Source organism: Manihot esculenta, chromosome 9, assembly GCF_001659605.2.
Source record: "Manihot esculenta cultivar AM560-2 chromosome 9, M.esculenta_v8, whole genome shotgun sequence".
NCBI lineage: Eukaryota > Viridiplantae > Streptophyta > Magnoliopsida > Malpighiales > Euphorbiaceae > Manihot > Manihot esculenta.
In genome coordinates, this window is record NC_035169.2 from 37,091,312 (window position 1) to 37,117,969 (window position 26,658).

Genomic DNA, 26,658 nt, shown 5'->3' on the forward strand with positions numbered 1-26,658 from the left:
TTTCCATTAAAATAAACGAAAGGTTAACTGAAAATTTGACGGTAGGGACTATTTTGCAGTTTTTTTAAATGTGAAGGATTAAATTGAAGGTTTTTTAAAACAGAGGGACAAAATGTTGTATTTTACTAAACCAGATGAACTAAATTGCAGTTTATCCTTAATTTTATCTACTAATTATTGTAAAAATTAAAAAATATAGAAAATATTTTTTAAAAAATATTTTTTATTAAAAATAAATGGAGGTTAAAATATTTTTAATATTTTAAAATTTTATTAATTAATTATTTTATTAATTTTATCTGTTAATTATTATAAAAGAATTTAAAATTTTATTAATATAAAAAGAAAATTTTAAAATTTTATTAATATAAAAAAATTAATCAGTAGATTTTTTATAAATTTAAAAAATTAATTAATATTTTTTTAAAATTATAAAAATTAAATAATAAAATATTAAATAATTAAAATTAGTAAAAGCACTAATTATTAAGCTTTTAAAATGTTAAGAAGTTTTAATATATTTTTTAAAATTAAAAAATTAACTCATAATATGGAGACTAATAAATAATATTTTTTTAAGAAGTAATTTAACTGTTTATTTGTGAAAAAATTAATTTATATTTAAAAAATAATTTATTTTGATTATTTAAATTTTAATTAAAAAATAAAATATATTAATAAATAAATTTATAAAGGTCTTAATAAAATTTAGTGAAAAATTACTTTTATATTTTTTTAAAAATAATTTAATTTATTTCTTGATTAAAAAATATTTTAAATAAAATAAATGGAGACTGAATATTAAATTCAATATCCTACGTAATTTAGTTGGAGCACTGTGAATATATGCAATAGTATGGACATTCAATTCAATGTATAATAATAATGCGTAATATAACATGAAAAATTAATTAAAAAATATTTTTTAATAACTATGTAATACGATTACATTTTTTGATATAATTTCAATGCCGTTTTGAGTAATTAATGTTATATATAATTTCAATATCATTTTAAATAATTAATGCATTACAGTTATTTTTATTATATCCTTTTATATATTTTTAATAATAATTTTTTTTAATACGTATTTGAAGTTGAAAAGAGAGGGAGATAATAATCTATAAATTAAATTTAATTCCTATTGAAATTTATACAAGATTATTATATGGACAATTACTCCATTGTTTATTATTTTTGTTTTCTTTTATATGTATAAAATTTTAAATTCTCTTTTAAATTAAGATCACCAATAAATAGTGCAGTTTTAATGGTTGCAAGTTTTTTTCGGTGGAAAAATTTGGCCACTTAATGCTTATTTATAAAATCACTATATATCCTTCATTTCACATAATTTATTTTATAAAAAAAATTAAATAAATTCTACCAAAAAAATTTAATTTCTTTTAAAATGATAATTTTCACATTAAAAATAACAAAATTAATTATTCAAAAACCAAACTCAGATTTGCTTTATAACAAAAAATATCATGCCGTTAATAATAAATAGACAGGCTCGAATTCAAAATATCCACTCCCTTGTTTAAAAAAAAAAAAAACCTCTAAATTGGCATCCAAAAAGAAACGAACAAAGTTTTAAAACCATAGATACAATTGCGCCAACTTACCAAATAAGGATGGCTGAAATTCCAACCTTGCATTGTAACGGTTGAAGACGTGGGTGTCTCATCTCTCCATCTCCACACCCAAGAAAGGCAATGATTTTCATACACTGCCCTGAAACCTCCACAAATTTAGGTCTCCTTTGGGGAGGCTGCATCTCTAAACCTTCAGCCATTTCTCCTTCTTTTTCTCCGAGAAGTCTAAGGGAGAGTCTCTCATTTTCTTTCCCCCTCCCTCCAAGAAAAAAAAAAAAAAAAACAGAAAAATATGGCTTCTTTCAAACAAATTTTCCTTCTTTCCCTGAAATCTTTTCTCGCTTAGGGTCCTTCAATCATATTGGAGGACCCTTTTCTCTAACCCATCTCCATCATTCCCTTTTCTCTAACCCATTTCTATCGTTCCCTTTTTCTCAAGTTTTTGCCTTTGTTCTTCCTTTTTTTGTATTTTTTTTTATTTGGCAAATTCAAAAGTTTTCACCTCTGTAAGCCCTTGTTGCTGCATAATATTTATTTGTTTTCTTCAAGGATCAAGCAATGAATTGCTTTTCGTGCTTCCAGTCACAGAAAAGCAGTAAATCGCTTAGCAAGAGAGAGCATGAGTCTCCTCCCAGTCCCAGAGAAGTCGCTGAGACCAACTCCCCTGGTAGGTGTTTATCTGACATATTTGCTTAATTTCCAACCCTGTCTTGGTTCCTGCTTCTTTTAACATATCAAATGCACAATGGAAGGAAGGCAATCCACTTTGTAGCAGACTATTAGTGGGCTAATGGCGTATGCACCATTTATTTGAACTTTCCTTTTGCCCAACTTTTATTGAGAAACAAAGTTAATTGGTCCATTTTAAATGAAAAATGATTTGATCCCATGTTTTTAACCTTTCTTCCTGGAAAATGTGCACAGTGAATTCTTGGGGTGGCAAAAATCTTCTAGTCAATTTCTTTCTCTTGTTTCTCCCTGACTTAATTTCCTTGGATTGATGTGAAACCATAACGATCATTTTTTGATATTGAAAAATTTTCAACTGGAACCTGAATCATCCGTGTGTTTTTCTTTGTGCAGAGACTAAGAAGCAAAAACCAGGAGATGAAGACGCAAATGAGGAAGCTAACCAAGTTGGCGAGGCAAATGTTGCAGCAAAAGCATTCAACTTTCGTGAGATAGCCACTGCAACAAAGAACTTCCGCCAAGAATGTCTGTTGGGTGAGGGTGGATTTGGAAGAGTTTTCAAAGGGACACTAGCTTCAAATGGCCAGGTTATACAATATTTTCAACTTCCTCCAAGCTTATTTTATTCTTTAGTGTGCCTTATTCTTCATAGTAAATTGATTATCAGAAACTTCTATTTGAAAGAGTTTTTGTCTCCTTTTTTTAGGTAGTGGCTGTAAAGCAACTTGACAGGAGCGGACTGCAAGAGAACAAGGATTTCCTCGCTGAGGTTACGAAGTTAAGTGCTCTACACCATCCAAGTCTTGTCGAACTTGTCGGATATTGTGCTGATGGGGATCAGAGGCTTTTGGTATATGACTTCATTAAGGGAGGTTCTTTACAAGAACATCTACATGGTAATCTTTTATACTTTAAGCAGTATTATTTATCTTGTTTTGTCGGGTTTGAAAACGTGGAAAATCCTTGGTGCAGTGAGTATTGTAGTGATTATAGGAAATGAATGCACAACTTCAGAAATTAAGTTTTTTTTGTTGAAATAAATTAAATAAGTTAAAGAAAATGTGATTACATAAACTGAATGAACAAAATATAAATATAAAAATTCAAGGAACGAAGTACAGATGGTGAATAATGAAAAACAGAAAGGGAATGGATCATATGGAAATTTTGTAATATAAAGAAGTGTTTCACTGCACTGTATATCATAGTGAGTCAGTATACATAGCAGAAGTCTTTCTTGTGGTGTTACTGCGGAGTAAATAGTATATTATGAATTACTTAATTTATTTGCAGATGTAGCACCAGAAAAAGGGACACTGGATTGGTTTACCAGAATGAAAATAGCATTTGGTACTGCTGAAGGTCTAGAATACTTGCATGATAAGGCCAATCCTCCAGTTATATTTGGTGATTTGAAACCCACAAACATCTTGTTGGATGAAGATTATACCTCAAAACTATCAGATTTTGGACTTGTTAAGTTTGGCCCTTCTGGGGACAGTGTTCCATCAAGGTTAATGGGAACCTATGGTTACAGTGCTCCAGAATATGCAAGAGGAGGTGAATTGACAATGAAATCAGATGTATACAGTTTTGGAGTTATTTTACTAGAGCTTATCACTGGAAGAAAAGCCATAGACACCACAAAACCAAACGACGAGCAAAATCTAGTTGCTTGGGTAAGTAACATGGTTGTAGTTGTTGTGATTGTGGTTGTAGTTGTTTTGATTGTGTTTGAAATGAATGCCGGGAAACATTTTCATAGACAAAATGTTATAACTTGATTGCACCCTTCGAACTATCCATAATAGTGTCCATTGTTTTGCTTTATGCTTGTCATAAAACAGGCACAACCGATATTCCGGGACCCAAAAAGGTTTCCTGATATGGCAGATCCAGTTCTTAAAAAGCACTTTCCAGAAAAAGATTTGAATCAAGCAGTTGCAATAGCAGCAATGTGTCTGCAAGAGGAATCAGCAGCCCGACCATTGATGAGTGATGTCGTAACAGCTTTAAGTTTTCTTTCAGTAGCTAAAGATGAAAGCTTCCCTTCTCCTCCGCCCCCCTCAACCCCACCTTCAGCGGAAGTCGATGGTAGTTCGGAATCAAGTGAAGAAGATTCAGATAGTGATGATAGCAATGAAGGTAGCAAAAAATGGAGCAAGAACAGCAGGAGTGGTTCTTCACGTTGTGGAAGTATTTCTTCGAGTCGCAGCAGCAGCGAGGAGTCGCAACATCTTAATATCTCTTTAAGCCGCAATAGCAGCAGGGGATCTGAGGAGGGAAGTGTTTCTGAAGACGAGAAAAGCAGCAGAGACATTGATTCACCTGATAGAACTGAATCATTAAGTCACAGGAGCAGTGTTTCTGGTGATGATTGTTAGCCTTACTAAATGGAACTTTTCTTTTTAGATCACACCAACAGGAGGAAATCAGAAGAAGTTTGTGTTCATCAAGAAGACCTTAATCTGATCACCAGCATCATTCTGCACACCTAGTTTGGCAGCTAGCATATTTCATAGTTGGGGAGGTGAAAGAAAATATTCTTTTTTTATTTGTTCTTTATTTGTTGTGGGAAAGGCCACAGGCAGACAAAGTTTTCCACTAAGATCCTTTTCTCTTAGCTTTTTGTGTCTCCAGACACATTTTGTTCATATTAAACTGCTGATGGTATCCCTTTCCATCTAGCTATAGGTGCTGCTTTATATATTTATAAAAATTCATCATTGAAAAGATCACATGAAAAACCCTGAATACGTGTATCCATAGTTCGTATTAGGATTTATTTGTTCAAATATAAGACATTTTACATTTGTATATATTACATTTACCTATATTTTCTACAACATAAACCTCAATTTTTCTGGGAAGGAAGATGACAGCAGGCAAGACAACTCACTACTCCAGTAGAATTAAGCAGCTCTGCTTTGTCTACTCTCTACTGGGTTATTATCAGACACAAGCACTGCTAAAAAATGGCAAGACATTCTAGTTAATCCTGAACATATACACTGTAACAATAATTCCAACAGAGATATGCTCCATTAGTTTAGAGTATCCAAATTGTCCAGTTAAAAGACGCGTCTCTAATGGTGTCCTGAAGGACAACTGTGAAATCTTTTTGGAGATATAAACTGTAGCCACTAAATCTTAACCTGAAAAACCAATCCATAGTATTAAAATATAGAGCATTGTCAATTTCTTTTCAGTTCTTTGTTTCTGGTGGGATGGTTAGCCCTCTGAACTTGTAGCTTTTGCAACTCCATTATTTCTTTGTAATGAGAATTTTCTCAGGTTTGGTGGCTGCTTTTGGTTCTTGAGACCTAACAATCCTTGAGTGGACTCTGCTGCTACTAATCTTAAAGCTCAATGGTTGGTTTGGAGGTTTTTGTAAATTCAGCTTTCTATATCTAGAAACGAGTGCCACCTGATGCATGACAACTGCAGCCTTAATATAGTTCAGAACGGACCTAACATTCTGACAGTACCTTACATATTAAAACCAAAAATGTGGTCCAAATTCCATAAAAACCCATGTTTTTGGAACTTATCTGACCATAAAGAACAAGGGTTTTAATCAAAAGTACTTAGGAACAAGCATCCACAAAAAAATTCCTTCTACTTGATATGACCAAAAACTTAAATATTGTCAAGAATTATTAGTTCTATTTAGTTTTATTTTATTTTGGGACCAAAATGCATAATGCCTCAAAAATTCTAAATCTTTCTGCAAATTTTTTTTTTTTTTTGAAATTTTCAATTTTGACCAAGCTCTTGGATTTTTTTTAAAAATTAATTAATTAACTACTATAATATTTTTATAGTGAGTTAGACACAGCCAACCGTGGAAAAGGACTGAAATCAAAATGAAATATATTATATGCATATACAGTATATAAAAAATTGATTAAAGAAATGGTCAAGGAGAGCTAGCCTAGTACCTTGTTATAAATAGATATCTGAAGATATAATTAAAAGGTTTCAAAGAGGTAACGATGGAGAAATTGCAGTTCCCTCCGAGAGCTAAAAGACACAATAAGAACATTTCAAAATCTCACCCTATGCAGCCCAATGTCGCCTTCCTGTTTTTTCTGTTGGCATATGAAGCCAAGAAAATAAAAAGTGGAATCCGAAACATCAATGTTAGTAATTATTACTATTTGAAAAATGTTATTGCAAGCTCTTATATGGCTTCTTATGTGTCTTGTTCTTCTATTTCTTGGCTTTAGATTCCTGGGAAAGAAACAGAAAGGAAAGTAATAATGGATAGTGAGGTGATAATTGTAGCAGTTGATGCTAGTAAAGAAATCACAGATTATGCACTAGAATGGGCATTTCGAAATGTAACAAAGGCTATGGATTCTTTAACCATACTTGCATTGCTTCCATGTCATAGACGTTCACGTCCTCCATCTTCTGCAAATCACTTGCTTTCTTGTAGGTTTCCTTTTTTCTTTGAAGAAAATGGTGGTGGTGGACACAAAAATTTTTGCTTGCTCATTTCTAGGCCTGCTAAGGAAATGGGGATTTGGGGATAGGGACAAGGTGAAGAATGCATCAGATGATAATGGCTTCAATAAAACAGTTCAACAGGATTCATTCCGACGAATAAACAACGTCTGTATGCAGATGATGCAGCAACTGTGCTTATCCCATGATAAGCAAGTAAGAAATTCTTGTGTTGTCTTTTTTTTTTGGCCTCATTGCATAGTTAGGAATGTGATCACCTTTTTACGATTTCTTATGAGCAATATACAGGTTCATACTCAAGTGAAGATTGTAGCTGATGCAAAACTAGGAGCAGGGGCCACAGAAGCCAGAGAGCTGGAGGCAAACTGGGTAATCTTAGATAGGTCAGCTAGCATTTTGTTTCCTAACTGAATCATGATTCAGCTGGATATTCAACCGGTTCAAAGTGGTCCTGGATCTTTGGAACATGTTAACCAACTAAGAGCATATTTGATATTTCTCGACATCAAAGGAGCTGAATATCACATAAGTTAACTTGCAAGAATTTTTAGAATATTAGCCTTTGCAGTTGTCTAATAGTTTTCTTAAATTTAATGGCCCTGGACATATTTCTTGCATACTTTGCATTTAACAGATATGGGTGGTTTTTCGGTTTAGAATCATTTGCCTAGTATCCAGAATCTTAGCATGCATTTCTAAGTGTGTAGTTGAATCTTTATACTGCAGGGTTGTCCATTGCTTGAGAGGAAGGTGATCGATGCGATTATAGACCCTCAACTAAAGCAAAATTACGAGGAGAAAGAAGTAGAATGTATGATGTATGCTGCCAGCCTATGCATCTCACCAAACCCAGAAAAAAGATCAAGAATGTCCAAGGTCACTAAATACCCACAACCTTGTCTCTTTCCATTACTGGATATTTTCTGTTTCCTTTTGTATCAGTTGGTCTTCTACAGAAGTATGGAAGAGCTTTGCAGCCAGGCATTTTTTATTGGATACATTGGGCATGAAAAATGAAAATAGTTGGGTCGACCGTATTAGTTCCAAATGTGAGAATTATTAAGTCAGGGGAACTAATGATATATTATGAATTATACACCGTATCCACAGTAGCGGATCTAACTCCACGTTGAGTTGCCCGGGTGTTGGGCGGAGCTCTCGAGAGGCGAATTTTTGTTTAGAACTATTTTGTCTCTCTGTATTTTCTCTAGACATATAAATATATAATATTCTTGTAGTGTTTTCTGTTTGAAAATTCATAGACAAATAAGAAAATCCTAACCGGACGTAATCAAATCGGTAAATCATGTTAAACATGCGTGTTATAACGTTCTATATTCTATATTGAATGCTGCAGGTATTGAAAATATTAGAAGGAGATATTCCACTGACTTGGCTTGTAATTATGGACGACACTCCACCAGTTACTTGAAGCAATATGCGAACAACCTCTTTGTTACAGAGAGTCCAGTGATTCCATCGCTTGATCATAGCCCTTCTTTAATTCTGATGCAAACAATGCATTATATGAACCTAAGCCCATCCGGAAAAAGCATGGACAGAAACAATGGCACATTCAAGACATTAGTACCTTTTAAAGAAGACGAAACTGTAAGAGGTGTTCAGGAATTGAAACAACCTGAATCAAACATCAGTGGGGAATATCAAGCATATTTACAAGGGTCACTGGCCACATTTATTCAGAACCTTAATGGACACTGAAAAACTATGAGGTTTTGCAAGTAAAAGTCTTCACTTTGTATTTTCTCAGCATTTTCACCATGGCAGGTAACTAGACACGATGTGCATGGCTAAATTCAAGAACACTGTTAAAAATTTCCTCTTCAGAAACAAAGGTTCTTGGAAATAAAATAACAGCTGAGAAGAAACCTTCATGTCTAGCATATATACACTCCCAGGCTGCGACTGTGCTTCGAGAACATAGGACTTTGGCCTTAGCATATGTAAATTTATTAATGATGGATGGGGGAAAAAGTCACAAACATCAACAGATTGGGTGCCTGAAAATAAAAAGTTTCAAATTTCTGCTACCTTGTTTATGGTAAAGCAAAGGTTACTGCTAATTTCAAATGATTTCACATGGAAAGAGAAAAGGAAAAGAACATAATATTTATAAAGACCCTTTGATGATTTTGTTTTGCAGACCAAACAGTAGTAAAATGGACATAAGTATGGCATATTATAAGTACTCTTTAAGGTATTAAGCTATCCAACCATCATAATCCAGCTCAGTGGATGCTGTGAAGAAAAGTGTTAAAAAAAAAAAAAAGAAGAACAGAGAGAGAGAGAACTGAAATCTGCTATGAAGATTTTGTCTGTTGAAACTTGAAACTTGATGATTTCTGCTTTTATCTTTTAATCATCCTTATCATACTCATCTGGAATAGCAAATTTTACCCTGAAACCGCGTGATTTACCATTGTTGTCCTTCTTCAAACAAGATTTCAACGGCTTGTACTCCTGAGAGTTGCTAGGCCCCAACTCATCTTTTATGCATGAGTAGGTAGCAGCAATATCTGATGAAAATGAAGGTCTTGGCTCGACAAAAGAATGAATTGGGGCTTGCTGCATAGGTTCTTGTTGAACTTTGACATCAAAATTTGCACGCCAGTGATCAACTGGGAATGGTTTCTTAGGAGAATCATCAAAATGTTCAAGCTCAAAGCGAGACTTGATTAATGATTCTTCACTGCAGTATGGATCATGAAACTGATTACTTCTAACTACATACTCAGGGAAGATGGTATCTTTGGGCCAGTCTTCGATCTTGCAATCTACTTTAGTTCGTTTTGGCGATATATTAGAATCCTGCTGCTTCACAAGATGATGGAAGTATGTTTCCTGAACAGAAGAGTCCAAGGAAAATAGTTGCAGGAGTGGAGGGTCCTGCTGATTCTGGTATCTGTTTCTCTGCAGCAAACGATGAATAGTGTGAAATGGAACAATGTAAAATACTCCTCCAGGCTTCAAAACAGACTCAGGCCGGACAACTATCCAGGGAAACTTGAACACGTCCGGCCGAGTAACACAATGTCTGGGGTTCTTTTTCATGACCTCATCAGCTCTTATTGGACTCTGATGTATCTCTACGAAGCCTCCTGGGTGCACCAGTTTGAGGACCCTACCATGCTTGATATCTTTGCCCATTCTCATTGGCACTGCAAATGCTTCAGGAACAGAAGAAACGGAGAAGGGGAAGGAGTGGGAGAAAGAAAAATTGCTTAAATACAAACTTTTAGCCACAGGTTTATAGGTAATGGACAAACTTAGCTGGTGAGGATTCTTATGTAAAGGATCTTGAAGAAACATAGGAGTTCTCATCCTATAATGTTGTCTTGGATAAATTGGATAACATCTAGGAATTTTTGACAAGAAACTGTGGAAAATTATCTAGGAAATGGGAATTTTCTTTGGCCATTTTTGCTTTCTTTGCAAGATATTTTGTTTTTATATGCCTACATTTATCAGAAGTACTTTGTAGCCAAATTCTTCTATTTTTATTATTCAGGCAAAGCAGAGGACACAAGGACTGAAATTATGGCACTTATTTTATTCAAGGAAAAGAAGAATCAAGAAGAACTAATTTGGCATTACTGTGAGAAAAACACTTTCTGGTATACAAATTCCAAAATTCCAAAATAACGACATAACATTTTTTGAATAATTTTTTCAATATTACCTAAAATAAAACTCCCTTCGTTTACTTGTATATTTTACTTTGAAAAGTTGTTTTCTCCAAAATTATTGATCATTTTAAGAAAATTAAAGAGCATTATTATTTTTTTTTCCTAATTTTACTAAATACAATAATTAATTCTATCATTTTCTAAAACCTATCTTATAATTTCTCTCTCTTTGTTTGTCTCACGTTTCTAATTGTAGATTAATGAAAGGAGAATTACTGAGATTGCAGTAGTAAGCCAGGTAAAAGATAGATTAGTAAAATTAAAGAATATTTTGTTACAATTTAATAATTTAATTACTTCATTAATTACCATTCAAAAATCTAAAAGATAATGCCTTTTATTAGAATTTAAACTCTGTCATCATGAAGCACATATTTCAATCCTTGGACCAATTCAGGGAATCCTACAGCCCTGACTATTCCCAGATTTTAACATTACACTTGTTGTCAACCTTCATTTTCCACGTTAATTAAACTAGATACAAAAGCATGATAAGAAATTAGATTATTTGCAGCAAAAAACATATTGAATCCAGAATCCCATTACAGAATTCATATACCTATACGTAATGTTTTTAATACTTTTAGAACAAACCAAGCAGTATGCTAATGATCAAGTTATCCTCCTCAGAAAAGGATTCCAGACTAGTGATCTTTTCCCAGTGCCATGAAAAATACACAGTATCAGACATGTCTAGTAAAATGACCCTTCCTAGATTTTCCAGATGCTGCTAGCCTTCAGAGAGTATCAAGCAGACTACTACATGGACTAGCGGTGTCTAGCTAATGCCGATACAAAAATAAGTTAGAACTTGTTTACTAAATTCTAAATTACAAAAACTGTACAGCAGATAATGAACACATTTGAGACAACCAGAGAAAAGAGTCTCGCTTACATAATCTCTTCAAAACTAGGGCCTAGCACTACGATCATCTGATATGGTCTCCTCAGAAGATGCATCACTATCAATAATGATCAAGTTATCTGGTTTACTGACAAGACCTAAAGAACTGCACATGTCAGACTTGCCATGTCTCATTCCCAAAGCGACATTGGAGTGATGAGCACTACCAGATGTCTGCAGCTCATTTGCCCTTATACCACCAAAACCGCCATCCATCAAATTCCTCATGCCACTAAATGGTAGCGCCTGGACATGGCTTGAAAAACTGGGTTCCCCCTGAAAGAGCAGTAGATGAAAAATCGGGGAGTAGAGTTGCCTCCATTGGCCTTGGAGAAAGTGGACAGTGAGGCAAATTACCTTCGGATGCCAAAGCAGTGAAATGGGTATTACTTAGCAATGTGATCACAACTTGGCAGAGTCATACACCCAAAATTATCACATGATCCCCTGCTATAGATCTCACCGTGAAAATTTGAATAAGATGCACTCCTTGGGTAAGTAGCAGGTCTATGGATGTCATTTCTTTCAACACTAGTGAAATTGACACGCTGCCTCTTTGAACTGTTGCTAGTTCTACGAGCATATATATCCCCTAGTGAGAGTGTAGTTTCCTCAGTTGCATTTTCTCTCCAGATTCCATATTTTTTGCACACGTAGTGATCATTATTGTCCAAAGAAATACCATGTGTTATTGGAGAATTGAATTGTACAATACGACTACCACTCAGTAGTTTAGCTTCCTCCTCTTCCCACTGCTCAGAAAGGTCCCTCTCTGTAGTCTGTTCTCCAAGAACAAAAGTGGAGTCTTGGGTCCCTTAACATGGCATGCCAGTTGCCTCTTCCATGTCTCCTAACACCAATCCAAAGAGAGTCGAGTTCTTTCTTCTGACCATATTGTATATGACTTAAACTTGTCTTGCAAAGCATCCTTGGCATTCAAACTACTTGCTCGAATTACAATACTATCAAGCATCAGCTTATGTCTCAGCAATGAAGCTGCATGGTTAGAAGAAGATTGAGGCAGTACATCTTGAACAAAATCTATGATTTTTCTGTGTGAGTTCCACATTGATGATGTGGTGGGGCACTTTTCCGAATAAGAATTGGCCATGTCAGACCCTGTTGGCTGGGATAGGGATAAACCCAAATCTAATAGAGAACCACTTCTGGCTTTGTAATTACGAGGTGGAAACTGTTGCCTTTTTCTTCAGAAAATAGTTGGAATTAATTTAAAGAAAAAAAAATGATGAAACATTTTAGATACAACAATTCTCAATTGAAGAGATTAAGGAAATTAGTATGAAATAACAAATAGCATAATAGTACAAGAATTGTAGAAAAGAGAGAACTGACATATTTACAATGAGATACAACTTGCCTGCAGACATTCATCTTTTGATGTATTGTCCATAGAAAACTGATGACAATCTAAATCATTATCTTTTGAGTTGTCTCCAGCTTCTTCTACTGAAGTAGATGCATCACTAACTGCCCTTGTTGAATGAACCGGTGAAACTTCCCCCTCTCTCTTATTCTTACCTTGCAATAATTCAGCAGGTGACACCCGATCACAAACAGTAGCATGACTTCTGCTTGTGCATGTTGAGTCCATTGAGCCTCGAAGAGATTCTGAAGCACCATGAAGAGGCTCCTTTTGACAGCCCAAATCCAAATTGACAATGACATCATGGTCCAATGTACCACATGAATCTGCAAAAAGAGCTAAGTGAATAAACTGCACTGATAACTTCAACACCAAAAGATGAAACCACCAACTTACACCCTTTGTAAAAACAAAATGTACCAGGAGTAACAGACAGATCCAAATAAGGTCGCTTTCCTTCTTTTGTGTAATCAGCAACCACCGTTGCTTTTGCACCATCACTTGACAGAATTTCAGATTCAGCTTGACATTTAGTGTTTACCAACTCCATATCTATGCCTCTAGCTTCCCAAGGATCATTTGCAGCATCATTTAATGAGATCTGTAAATTGCCCAGAAATGCTTCTGCAGTGTGCATGTTAGCTTTGAAGATCTGCCATTGTCTGCTGATAGGTGAGATATCCTTGGATTTGCTTTCGGAGCCATGGGATATTTTTTCCTCACAAGTCAAACTGCTTGAAAAATAAGAACATATTCTTTACATAATTATCACTAAATTTCAATTTCAACGACAATTTACAAAGTTAATCTAAATTTATGTCTTAACTTTCAAAGCAAAATTTGCATGAGCCTGAGCAGAATCAACAGCTTTTATCTGTCACAAAAGATGTAAAAGCATAAGTGTCTAGAATCAAGTTTCTGATATACATTAACAACTAACCTATGGGAACAGTAATAAGTCAATCTGCAGGAATAGAAATGAGAGGACCAGAGTTAACAAAAAAGAGTGAGATGCTGTATATCAGTCAAGTCATTTTAAACCTGTACCATATATTTGTAACTTTGGCCCAGTACCAGTTGCTAAAGTGCATTAATTTTTCAAGAAGAATACTATTTCTTAAGGAAAAGAAAAACAAGGCTCCGGATTGCTAAATCAGTCAAGATCAATTCCTACTGCTATCCACAAGTTAGAAAATGAAAAAGAACATGTGCACGAAGACAAACAAATGCACTTGTGCCATATCACATCCTATTCTTATCATCTCTCTCTCTCTCTCTCTCTGCCACACATACAGACACTATACAGATAGTTTTCTATAATCACTAACCCAATCTTCTACTTATTCATTTCAGTGGACAAAACAAAACCGCATTACCATCCAGACTATCCAGAAAAGACAAATGCACGAGCATTAATAAGAAACAAATATTACAGCTTGTCATTTGCAAATCAGTTCTATTACACTTCAGCAATTTATTCTTAAGATTTGAACATAAAATGCAAAAACAACAAAGAAGATATTTAATAAACCAAAAGCAGCATACATCCCTTGCCTTCTAAAGTGAAAAAATATGAAGTGGATGACAATATTTTCTGGGTTCTAAATGTTAAAATAACAATAACAATAACAGTTAAAGTAATAAGAACGGATGATTAATTACCTTTATAGTTTGGCAAGTTAGTGTTATAACTTAACATAACTTTCTATTTGTGTTGTTAAGAACCAGACCAATTCAAAAAACATAAGAAGAATTAATCAGAGAGAAAAAGGACATACATTATCTTGATTTTGATGAAACATATTCCTTGAATCTACATCCATCCCATGTATCTCCAAATATCTTGAATTATCTTCCAAGGAGACCTTAACAGAAACTGCACCATCAGTGGTTTTACTCTGTGTGGTATGAAATGAACAAATTTTCTCGTCAAGAAATGAACTTTTTATATCAGCCTCAATTTTGTCTTTCTTCCTTTTTCATCTTCAACTAAAAGTAATTAAAGGATTACTTAACTTGGTTGGTCCATGCAAATGGCCACGACCATCACTGGACTTATCTATAGAGTTTGTGCCAGTGCCTTACAAGTTTGATCCTTTCAGAAAACATGAACGGGTATCACATACAGCAATGCAAATACTTTCTAAGGATGAATTTGAGCTGATAAAATCCAAACTCTTTCTGGTATTGATCCCTGTTGACTGAGAAATTAATTTCTCTTCAGAATCTATGTTCATAATTGAATATGAATTAAATTGAACATGATTCAAATTACTTGTCAAGGATATATCCAGATAAGAAGGTGCCTGTGCATCCTTCCCAGAGGTGTCCTCGCGAGGAATCCCCAAAACATGTTATTTACAAGAACTGACACTCATCAGTTTCTTATCAGATCCTCCAGTGTGTTTCACTGCTTCCAGTCTGCTTGATTTTCGTATTGGCTGAAGCAAAGAAGAATCTTGTATTTTACAACCACAGCTCACCTTTTCCCTGTTCATAGTATGCTTTGTCTATGCATGTGAGCATGCATTAGAAAGAGACACAGAGAGGGAGGGAGGTAGAGGAAAAGAAAAGTGGGGTGGGAAAAGGGGGCAAATAGTGGTTCATTAGATGATAATAAAATTCATGCTGTGTAACTGAAATTTGATGGCCATTTTTTTCCCTTTTCTCCTCCGTAAAAGTTTGGAATACCATAAGCAATCTGTCACTGCACTCCTGATGATAAGGTTGATGGCAGTCATTGCATTGCAGCAGGTTGCCTGTGACACCACATACAACACATCCAGGAAATATCTCCACAAAAGTTGTGAAGTGCATAGAGAAAAAAAATCAGACTTGAAAAGATAAAAGTCTTTATATTTGTCAGAGAAAATAAAGTAAGTACAAATAAATTGATCAATATTTTCAAGTTAATTTTGATAAGCAATTTGAGAAGATTTTTTGAAACAAGATACTATGGAAGCAATGAAGCCAAAGTGCCAGGGGCACAGTGAACCCTAATTCATGTCTCTATGTGTAAGCATAAAGTTCTTTGAGGAGACTGCAGTCTCTTGCCTCTTCATGTTTGGCTAACATGGTAACTTGGATTCATTAAAGACATTACAAACAACATTTTCAATCCTAACCCTGCATTAGCATGAAAAAGTCTCTTCTACGCACTTCTGGATGCTGGTATCTTCTAAGGTTTCAAAAAACTCACTTCAGACTCCCTAGTACTTATGAAAATGGGACAACACATGGACTTATTATATCAGTGGAAAAACAATAATAAACAAGACTTTTGTTATTCTAGTGCCACAAACAATTTTTAGAGGGCTCTTAGATATCTCTCTCTCTCTCTCTCTCTCTCTCTCTCGGCATATTCCCTTTGGTTGCCCTTGACATAAGCTATACCTGGATCCAACATGTAGTCAAGAAGATAGTGCCAAAATGCTAGACTACAATATATATTCCATTTTTACATACAAGAAACAAATAAGTGTGCCCTTTTCTTCCATCTTCAGCAAGATAACAGTAAAATATTCCATTGAAACTTTAATATTAAATTATCAAGCCCCTAGACAAACTGCTAATAAACAGGAAGCATGCCATTTGAAGCAGTGCATAAATTAATAAAATATCCTATATCAAGGCAGCCTTGAGCATTTGTAAATAAAAAAAGGAGCTAGTAATATTTTAACATCAAATACCAAATCTTCATTTGAAGAAATTGCTACAGACAAATAAAATCTCATACAACAGCAATCCTAAAAACCATACAAAGACATATCCATTGATTATGAATTTATGAGCAATTGTCAAGTTTAGACAAACTCACCAATGATTTTCTTTGCTGATTTTCTGATATATGCTCATCACTTGGTGCATCATGCTTATCTGGCACAGTCACAGAAGTGTCACTTGGCCCTTCAGAAAGTGAATCATGACACCCATTTTGATGGGCAGTGCCCGTTCTATACAATGGCAGCTTTCGCTTGTATGTCAGATAAACCTTGCTGCTAGGCATTTTCAACCCATTGCACTATGTAGTTATTCCATCATTTCACATACACATTAATCTGCAAGTTTTAACTAACGAACTTTAGCTTAGGGAAACCAGTGACCATTCCAGAGTTTGCGTCAAGAAAATTCCAGTTTGAACGAAATTCCAAACGCCCACACCCCCCCCCCCCTCCAAAGAAAAAGTGAGAAATGCTTCCATGAAGGCTGCAACGTAATCATCATCAACTACTTACCAAGTCCTCTTCCGTTGAAAATTTTAATCTTTCTACAGATTTGTCACTTCCCTCTTCTTCATATTTTCCGCGTTTAATGAGCAAGAAATTTAGACTCAAACTAATAATCAATCAGAATTTTTAAGCAAAAAGTTTAATAATAGAAAAAAAATCCTCAAAAACCAAAGAATAAGACAAATAACGAATAAAAACAGAGAGAGAAATAAGGACTAAACCGTTACGCATTCAAAGAAGTGTACAGCCAATCAACAGGACTACTGAAACTACAAAGCGAATATTGAGCTAAGAAATGGAGCGTGATCAAACCAGAAAACGGCGGTCGCCGTGCGCAAGACAGAAACAGCAAAGTACAGCGCTCATGTTCTAACTCACGCTGACCTCAACTTAAAAGAAGAGAAGAGAACGGAGAGTTTCAAAATTGTCAGCGACTCAAAACGAAACGTTCATTCCATTTTCCTACACGTCACTAGCTAATATTAAACATTCTACTCTGGCCCACCTTCTCTCTCTCTATCTCTCACGTGTTAAACTTCAACACGTGAGATAGCGGACTTGGCTAAATGTATTGAGGGTTGATGGACGAGAAATATTAGAGTGGGTCCTACTCAAATAGCTGGATCGATGAACCTGCAATGCAGTGCCGCAGAAACAAAACGGAGCATGGGAGAGTGGCTGCTCTGCGCTCTGCTCACTGCTCAGTTGGGGTCAGGTCCGTGACTCTATCAATGATATCAGTTGATATTGGATACTGCTTTTGGGCTAGAGTTCAGCCCATGCCTTTTTTCGCCTATAGTTCTCATGGCTTTGGGCCTTCGGATTTAATTTTAGATTTTTTCTTTTTCTTTTTCTTTTTTACCATGCAAAATAAATTGCATTGAAGATTCATATTAAAAAATAATGAGCTGTGTTACTATATTCAATTCCTATACATATTTAAGTTAAAAATAAAAACAATTTATGTCTTTTTTTTTTGAAAAAATTCATAGTTTCTACTAATCATCAAATTTAATTTCTATATTTCAAAAATTAATTTATTTAAGAGTTAATAAAAAATTCTCTTAAATAAAAAAATTCTGTATTTTTTATTTTATTACAATTATATTTTATTTTTTTAATTAAATTTTTTTAAAAATAAAATTACTTAATCTATTAATAAACTTTCATTAAATAAAAAGGAATAGCAACTCAAGAGATCATCATATTTAATAAATTCTCTTGCTAAAATATTAACGGTTAGAATGGTACGACGAATCCATATTTAATAAATTTTTTTAATTAAAATTTAATTTTTTAAAATTATTTTAATTATATTCGAATGTTACTCATTTTATTAAAAATTTAATAAAATTATTATATCACTCATTATATCAATATCATATCCATATCAAAAAAATTTAAAATTAATTGTAAAAAATTATTTTATAATTCACTCTATATTTTTATTTTTTATTTATTAAATTTTATTCTTTTAATATTTAATCAAATTTTTAAAAATTAAATTTTAATTTATAAAAAAATATAGGATACAATTATAATAATATCAAATGTATATAATATTTTGGCCATTAACTCTTTATTTAATGCATGAATTTTATTTACATCATACATTTATTTTTTTCTGTCCATTTTGTTGTTAATTCAAGAATAAATAATAATTTAATTCTTAAATGGTTCAATTAATTACAGCTTTTTCTATTATTAATTCAATAATTAATAATATTTTCATTCTCATATTCATTTTTTCTTATTTTTTTAAAGATTTGAAATATTAGAAGATAAAATTAATAAATGAAATTATAAATAATAAAAAAATAAATGCTAAAAAAATATTAGTAATAATTTAATTTAAATTAATAATGGTAAAGAGTCCGAACGTATGATAAAGTAAAATTGAGGGACAAATAACTAAATTTTTAAATCATATGGATAAACTTATTATTACTTAGAAAATTTAGGGATGAAAGAGTAAATTTACTTAAATTTTTTAGGTGAGCGTGGAATGATGAGCTTTACGCAACGCTTTTCGATATCTTAACGATGACGACGTGTGTCGGGACGGCTTCTCAGGTTCCACGTGGCAGGTCTTTTTTTTTGTCTTCTGCGGCCGTGTCCATTTTCGGTTCCCGTTTTCCTCGCTGATCGCTCGCTTCGCTCTCTGTCTTTAGCATAGATTATATATATATTTTTATCCGCGAAAATCAAAATCTCCAAAATTGGAATCCAACACAGGGACACAGATACCTTTCCCTTTACTTCTTTCCATCTAATCTTCTTCCTCCTCGCCTGCCTTTTATCCACGAGAGGAGGATAAGATTCAGAGAACATGGCGGAGTCGCCGGATAATCCTCACCGACGGAGTTGTTCCGGCGATTCGGTTGTTTGCGAAAATGGCATTGCCTCCAACTCTTCTGGTTTGTCTTCTTTTTCCAATTCGTATATTTTACATTGCTCCTACTTCGTGTGAGCTCGGCTTTCGAGTCATCTAATGATCTTCGTACATCAACTTGTTACAGTTGCATAATTTAGCGCAATGTCCCCATAATACGGCAAAAAAATTTCGCAATTGGTGTTCATATTCATTTATCTATAGGATTAGCAATTTAGCATACAGTACATGAAAGTTAATGGGGTTAGGATGGGCTGCCCGCTATTTGTGGTGCAGCTACAAATGCTGAGAGGTGGATGATTGTTAAGGAGTGCCTATAATTGTTAATATTGATTATTTTCAAAGTCTGTAGAGTTCGCCCTTGTATCTGGGATTCCTATCTCTCTTGATTGTTTTGAAGTCCTAGCCACTTTTTTTTTCCCTGTTGGTGCAGTAACTCTTTGGCCTGTTAGTTTGTTCCTAAAGTAGTCATGTGGTGTTTTATTTCTGAAACTTCTCCACTCAGGGGTTATTGATAGTAGTTTGGTCAAACATAGCGTGTCTGGAGAAACGTCAGCAACTGGGAAATCTGACTCAGGTTCCAGCCATCAGGAAAAATCTGGTAGACATGGAGAGAGCTATCATTTAAGCATATTGGCAGCAAAATTGTTCGATGATAGAATTCCTTTCAAAAAGAAGGTTTGTCGAATCATTATTATTTTTGCCACGGCAATCATTTTTCTTTCTTTTGCCTATATTATTAATTAAATGGAACAAAAGGGGGTATAAATGTATTGTCTTTGTATAGCAAGACTAAGTTTTGTGATAAGTGACAACACAGTTGAAAGTCAATAGTTTGCTTGAGCTGGAAGCATTTGTGCTATTAAATACTTAATACATTCCCAATATAGTGGCTCTGCCACTGATATGGGTCAGGTCTGTATTATTGTCTTTGTTTATGCCTTAGAAACTTCTTTGTTAGACTTCTAAAGGTAGAGCACAATTTGAATGGCATTAGTGGATAGTAAGTTGCATGGTTCTGGGATAATCTAAGAATCTATATGTTGTTTGAACTTTCTAGTCTGGTGACATGATATGGGAGTTCATTTTATACTTGTAGGGTTATCTGCTTTGTCAATCTTTTCTCAGTGTATGTTATTCTCTTTTATATATTTGGTCCCATGGGATGGAAGCGACTATCAATATTATGATATTAGTTTGTTTATTGGAGTTCAATTATTGGAATATTGATTTTCTTTAGGGTAAACTCTCATTTATGACATGGTCATACTATCTTATAACATTTTACTTAATTATGAGTTATTACTTTTTTTTTTTCTTTTTGCTTGTCCCACCTTAATTGTTTGGGTTTTTAGTAGTTCTTTTAATGCACGACTGCAGATCAAATTACTTCCTCAATTTGCAAATATTAAAGACGATGGAACTGTACAATTAGAAGTGCCCGGAGATATCAAACCGCCGAGTTTGGATCTTGTCAAAGTTGTTCAAGATGAAAGTACTGATGAGGAACCTTTTGACACAGCTGAGCCTCAAGATATACCTCCCTTGCAAATAGTAATGCTTATTGTTGGAACACGGGGAGATGTTCAACCATTTATTGCCATCGGAAAACGTCTACAGGTTACATTTGTTCTCTGGTTTTACAAGTTTTCTAAATAAAAAGTTTGGTGACTATCATATTTCTCAAACCAAATACCATTTCCATTGCATGTCGACTTGTTGCTTGTACTTTGATGACCTAGTTTATTCACCATCTGAGGGCCATATACACATCTAGGATATATGAGGCTGCAACAATTTTATGGTACTAGAGATTGAAGATTAGAGCTAGCCCTAAGAGACAGATTATTCTTTTTTGCTTTGGCCCCTGAATCACATGATATCAAAATACATCTGATTCTACTATCTATGAGTTTTTATTGCCTGTATTCTTCTGCAACGTTAGAGTTTCAATCGTTCTCTTGATAGACTCAGATATGCTTTCAACTAGATGTTAGAGATGTGAAAACCCCTGCAGATAGATGGATTAGTGCTACAAAGATGCTTGAATTGCTTCCGACATCAATTTTCATACAGATGATGTAGCAGAGCATTTAGGCTCAACCTGATCAACATCTAACTTGCATGTTCTGTTACCACTTTATGCCAGTCTGAAACTTTCAAGTCTTTATGTCATTCTGAAACTTTTAAGTCTCTTGTTTGAGAAGTTCCTCTTCTACCAATTTTTTTTCAGTACTTCAGTCTGAAACTTTGTGGTCTCTCTTGTTTGGGAAGTTCTTCTTTTTCTACATATTTTTTAAGCCTGAAACTTTGAAGTCTCTCTTATTTGAGAAGTTTCTTCTTCTACCAATTATGCCAGCATGAAAATTTTAAGTCTCTCTTATTTGAGAAGCTGTTCCTAGGACCTTTTATATGGGCATGTGCTTGCAGGAAGATGGTCACAGGGTTAGATTAGCAACTCATGCAAATTTTAAGGACTTTGTTTTGACTGCTGGATTGGAATTTTTCCCTCTAGGTGGAGATCCAAAAGTTCTTGCTGGCTGTAAGTATTCAGTTCTCTAGATAAGGAATTTTCTTTAAGAAATTGAATTAACTGAATCAGACTGTAAATTGATTTCTGAGATGTCATTTTCAGTTGTAATTATTCAGATAAATTTTGCTTTTCAGTTTGAGCACTCCATCCTTCTCCATCTCTTCCCCTTTCTTCTGTTGAATTTTCTGAGCATGCTGATTAACTTTAATGCACTTTACTTTTTTTTTTTTTTTTCCTTTCTCCAGACATGGTAAAAAATAAAGGTTTCTTGCCATCTTCACCTTCAGAAATATCTATTCAGAGGCATCAACTGAGGGATATCATATTCTCTTTACTTCCTGCATGCCAGAACCCTGATCCTGATACAAAAATTCCATTTAAAGCGAATGCAATAATAGCCAATCCCCCAGCATATGGTTAGATCTCATTACTTTTTCCATTTTTTTTCCCCATGGATATTTGTTGACTCCATCATAGTTACTTTTTGATTTGGTATATTTTGTGTACTGTTGACTGAATGATTTTCATGAATTAGAATAACAATATTGATGTGTGAAATAATAGAAGACATTTAAGAAGCAAGAGAAGATGAGAGAACTAAATAAAAGGAAGACTGAAGTTGTTGATGATCTTTACTCTGTAATTCATCTTGAAAGTGTTTTTTGTTGGCTGAACGTGGTATCTATCATTTAATTTTTGTTAAGCTTCTTCTCAAAGATTTTTTACATTCATATATGCACTTAGAAGCATCTACGAAGCAATTTTTGTTGGCTGCTTGTTGGAGACCAATGGAAGAAAGCCATGGAGCAGTAAGAAGTGTCATGGGGGGATGTCTCTTTTGAAACATACTAGTAATAGAAAAGCAGTCTTATTGCCGGTGTTGGATTCTGGATATGTAGCCCTAAATCAAGTGGAGTGGAGGAAGTGAGTCCATGTAGCCAACTCCAACTAGTTTGAGATTAGTGTTTTCTTGGGCTTACTTTATTTGGTTTTAATATGTGATTCTGCATTTACACTCAATTTAACCCATCATGGTTCTGATCACTGAAACCTCTTTCTGTTTTGTCATTGTTTTTACAATTCTAACACAGAAGATATTTTTACAGGACATACACATGTTGCAGAGGCTCTAAAAGTACCAATTCACATATTCTTCACAATGCCTTGGACGTGAGTATTCTTTGATGGGGATGATATCAAATCTTATGAATGCTTTTAAAAGTTCTCCTTTACAAGTACATCAATGACATTTCTTTTTTATTATTATCGTGTTGTGTGCATCTGCACAGAAATGCACACATGTATGAGGATATGTTTTGCTAAATGAAATTAATTGAGGTAGTTAACTCTTGCCAAGTTTGCTTTAGTTCTGAAGGCGGGCTACATATTTCTGATTTAAGTTGAACTGCATATTGATCTTTATCATCCTTGTCAGGCCTACTAGTGAATTTCCCCATCCTCTATCTCGTGTTAAGCAACCAGTTGCGTATAAAGTGAGTATATATATATTTTTTCTGTTTAATCTCATGATCTCATTCATCTTGAAGTGATTTTTGTTTGAATTTTAATTTCTATGTTAATTAACCTTGAACTCTTGCTGCAGTTGTCATATCAAATTGTAGATTCAATGATTTGGCTTGGAATACGAAACATCATTAACGAATTTAGGAAGAAAAAGTTGAAGCTAAGACCTGTCACATATTTAAGTGGATACTATAGCTCTTCTCCTGATCTGCCTTACGGGTATATATGGAGTCCTCACCTTGTTCCCAAACCAAAAGGTTGGTTTTTTGTGCTGATAAGACAACTTCCTAGATTTTGTTTTATGCATTTTTTTTTTAATTATCAGAGAGTTATCCTTTGAATGATTAAACATGGTTTCTAACCTGGATTTTATATTATGTGTTTTTTTAATCATCAAGAGTTATCCTTTGAAGGATTAAACATGGTTTCTATTTTTTAGTTATTCATTTGCTTTTGTTTCTACTTCTTGGATGGTTGATTTTTCTACAATTGTGCAGACTGGGGACCAAAAATTGATGTTGTTGGATTTTGCTTCCTTGACCTTGCATCAAACTATGAACCTCCTAATTCACTTGTGGAATGGCTAGAAGGTGGAGATCCACCTATCTATGTTGGTTTTGGTAGCCTTGTGAGTTTCTTTCCGAGTTATGTCAACAAGACTTTATATCTACTTCTAGATTAGCACAATAAAAATAACAGGACAGAGAGTACTATTAGGATGCATATTATAATCTCTTGCTTTGAAAAATATGTTCATTAGTTGGAAAGTAGTTAAGGGAAAATAAGGATAACTGAATGATCATATTGGATTCCTTAAAATGGAATATTTATATGTAAGTTTCATGAACATGGTCACATTTGCAACAGCCTCTTCAAGAACCAGAGAAGATGACCCAGATTATAGTTACAGCATTGGAAGAGACTGGTCAAAGAGGCATCATTAACAAGGGCTGGGGTGGTCTTGGGAATTGTAAGTGTTGATTTTTTATCTTAAACCTCAAAAAATACATAACATTCGAAAGGTTTTATGTCTATTAGATGCTCTTGGATAGTATGTGTACTTATTTGTGTTCTTTCCAGTGGCAGAACCAAAGGAGTTTGTCTACTTACTAGACAATTGCCCTCATGACTGGCTGTTCTCAAGATGCAAGGCTGTGGTAGAACTTCACTGTTCATTTATTTTATCATGGCTGAAAGTATTCTATATTAGAATTAAAATTGATGGTTGTCCAATTACTTAGTTCTGCACTTCTTCCCTTGTCATTAAATATTAATCAAAGTGGTCCCTTTCTGATTCTTTTATGTCTCTGTTGAATTGATTTTCTAATGAATAACTAAATCACCTAATACCAATATGAAAAGCAAAAAAACAAGAGGAGGTACTTTCAAAACGCCAAAATCTAATTCCGTTTACGGCTTGAAATGGCAAATTTTGCTCGAAATTTTTAGCTATAATATTTCACAATATAATTTTCCCACTAAATTTCAATTCTAATTGTTTCCATATCATTGTCATACAATTGATAATTTAAGAAATAAAAAATAAAAATGTAATTTGAGGATTATTATGCTGAGTTTAGACTTCCAAATGACATAAACCTCCTTGAGTGACAATTTGGAAGTTTCTTCTTTTGCTTTCCTATTTGCATGGTTTATTATGTTGATAGACTGAGGTGCAAAATGCTATTATGTTTAATGATATTGTATTTGTCTGCAAAATTGTGAAGTATTGAGTTCAACCTCCAGTCAAAACCAAACGATAAAAAAATGCTATTATTTTTCAAAGGATAGGATGAAAAGCATTGATATTGTATGAGTGAAGTTTTTCTTTTTTCGACTTTTATATTGAATGATTGATATGCTTATTGAAACCTTAAAATTTTCAGGTGCATCATGGCGGTGCTGGAACAACTGCTGCTGGTCTCAAAGTTGGGGTAAATTGATGTACTTGAGAACATGTTCTTAAAAATTTCTACTGCTAGTTTATGGTTGGTGATTGATTTTCTTCGACAGTGTCCGACAACCATTGTACCTTTCTTCGGGGACCAGCCTTTCTGGGGAGAGCAGGTTCATGCCAGAGGATTAGGCCCTGCACCTATTCCAGTTGATGAGTTTTCACTTGAAAAGTTGGTTGATGCAATACACTTCATGCTAGATCCCAAGGTAGGCATGAATTTCTTCTCAAGTCAGCATATACAAGTTTAATATATTGCTTTGTCTTTGTCTCTTTTGTTCATGGGGATGCTAAGTTAAGTTTTGGTTCTATGATTTATTGCTTAAGGTTGGAATAACCTTTTGCAAGGAGAATCCAAGTTCTTCCAATTTCCTTTCAGCGACAATGCAAGTTCATGTATTTTTGTCCTACAACTTATAGGATAGATTGCAATAATGGTTACAAAACTAATCACTAAATTCTAATTTATTCATAAACGATTCAATTTATTTTATTGAAGTCACTAAAGTTAATCTTTTTAAGCTAGACCTTATTGAAAAAATTATAATCAATTGATGAATAAAATATGTACAAAAATCTTGTTGGGACTTTATAATGGCAAAAACTCTGGCCTGATCATATCTTTTCATAAGCATAATGGATTAAACTTTAGTAGTAACAGCATTAATTTTTATACAAGAGGGTTTGGGCATAATGGAAGGAAATCTGAATAAGTTGAAATAGATCAATACTTGTGTGTTATATTGTTCAAGTAAAATGCACACAAAAAAAAGAGTTATGTGGGTGATTTCATGCAGGTGAAAGAGCATGCTATGGAGTTGGCCAAGGCCATGGAGGAGGAGAATGGGGTACAAGGTGCTGTAAATGCCTTCTATAAACATTTTCCTCGACAAAAATTGGAACCTGAACCTTCACCTAAGCCTGCACATCCAAAGTGTCCTTCTATAAAAAGTTGTTTTGCTTGCCATTGATTTTCAATCGAGCCTTTTCCCCCTCCCATATCAAGAGAATTGTGCAAAAAGTGAACGGGAGGGAAAAGAAACTCGTTCATTGATCTGAAAAATACAGAAGGCCTGCTCTGCCTTATATACACGAAGAGAGAGAAGACAGTTTTCCTGCCTAGCAACTAGTTGTAACAGGAAAACTATAATGAAACAATGCGTTTCACTCTAATACAATGCTCACCGTTTTACTAATAACTTAACGAGAATATACATATGTCGGCTTTGCAATGTTAATTTTCTGCTGTTTGTGATTTTTCCTTTATAATTAT

The 26,658-nt window shown here is 34.1% G+C and overlaps 4 protein-coding genes across 14 annotated transcripts; 3 read left to right on the plus strand and 1 right to left on the minus strand.

Annotated features, from left to right (window-relative positions):
* The first annotated feature begins 1,606 nt into the window (after positions 1-1,606).
* Positions 1,607-4,973, plus strand: LOC110622134 (probable serine/threonine-protein kinase PBL25). Its single transcript, XM_021766540.2, has 5 exons — positions 1,607-2,265; positions 2,682-2,875; positions 2,995-3,184; positions 3,582-3,967; positions 4,136-4,973. The coding sequence occupies exons 1-5, from the start codon at positions 2,157-2,159 to the stop codon at positions 4,670-4,672; spliced, it is 1,416 nt and encodes a 471-aa protein (XP_021622232.1). The 5' UTR covers positions 1,607-2,156; the 3' UTR covers positions 4,673-4,973.
* Positions 4,974-6,425: 1,452 nt separating this feature from the next.
* Positions 6,426-8,548, plus strand: LOC110621964. 2 transcript variants are annotated; one of them, XM_021766275.2, is made up of 3 exons: positions 6,426-6,953; positions 7,047-7,141; positions 7,485-8,548. In XM_021766275.2, the coding sequence occupies exons 1-3, from the start codon at positions 6,753-6,755 to the stop codon at positions 7,510-7,512; spliced, it is 324 nt and encodes a 107-aa protein (XP_021621967.1). In that variant the 5' UTR covers positions 6,426-6,752; the 3' UTR covers positions 7,513-8,548. The 2 variants fall into 2 exon arrangements, with proteins under 2 accessions (XP_021621967.1, XP_043815606.1); XM_043959671.1 differs by having other exon boundaries at positions 7,047-7,127.
* Positions 8,549-11,074: 2,526 nt separating this feature from the next.
* LOC110623360 lies at positions 11,075-17,444 on the minus strand. 9 transcript variants are annotated; one of them, XM_043960258.1, is made up of 8 exons: positions 17,210-17,441; positions 16,989-17,088; positions 16,571-16,811; positions 14,532-15,512; positions 13,580-13,627; positions 13,174-13,484; positions 12,748-13,079; positions 11,075-12,574 (listed from the first exon to the last, which is right to left on the minus strand). In XM_043960258.1, the coding sequence occupies exons 6-8, from the start codon at positions 13,388-13,390 to the stop codon at positions 12,548-12,550; spliced, it is 576 nt and encodes a 191-aa protein (XP_043816193.1). In that variant the 5' UTR covers positions 13,391-13,484; positions 13,580-13,627; positions 14,532-15,512; positions 16,571-16,811; positions 16,989-17,088; positions 17,210-17,441; the 3' UTR covers positions 11,075-12,547. The 9 variants fall into 9 exon arrangements, with proteins under 9 accessions (XP_043816193.1, XP_043816196.1, XP_043816194.1 ...); XM_043960261.1 differs by having other exon boundaries at positions 14,532-14,947; positions 15,029-15,512; positions 16,989-17,441; XM_043960259.1 differs by having other exon boundaries at positions 14,532-14,954; positions 15,029-15,512; positions 16,989-17,441.
* Positions 17,445-19,082: 1,638 nt separating this feature from the next.
* LOC110623359 (sterol 3-beta-glucosyltransferase UGT80A2) lies at positions 19,083-26,581 on the plus strand. Of its 2 annotated transcripts, XM_021768269.2 has the most exons (14): positions 19,083-19,399; positions 19,880-20,052; positions 20,755-20,994; positions 21,805-21,916; positions 22,153-22,323; positions 23,014-23,077; positions 23,343-23,400; positions 23,511-23,688; positions 23,929-24,059; positions 24,299-24,401; positions 24,512-24,588; positions 25,318-25,365; positions 25,445-25,594; positions 26,183-26,581. In XM_021768269.2, exons 1-14 carry the CDS (start codon positions 19,312-19,314, stop codon positions 26,354-26,356), a joined length of 1,767 nt encoding a protein of 588 aa, XP_021623961.1. In that variant the 5' UTR covers positions 19,083-19,311; the 3' UTR covers positions 26,357-26,581. The 2 variants fall into 2 exon arrangements, with proteins under 2 accessions (XP_021623961.1, XP_043816191.1); XM_043960256.1 differs by lacking the exons at positions 19,083-19,399; positions 19,880-20,052 and having other exon boundaries at positions 20,859-20,994; positions 21,734-21,916.
* Positions 26,582-26,658: the final 77 nt, after the last annotated feature.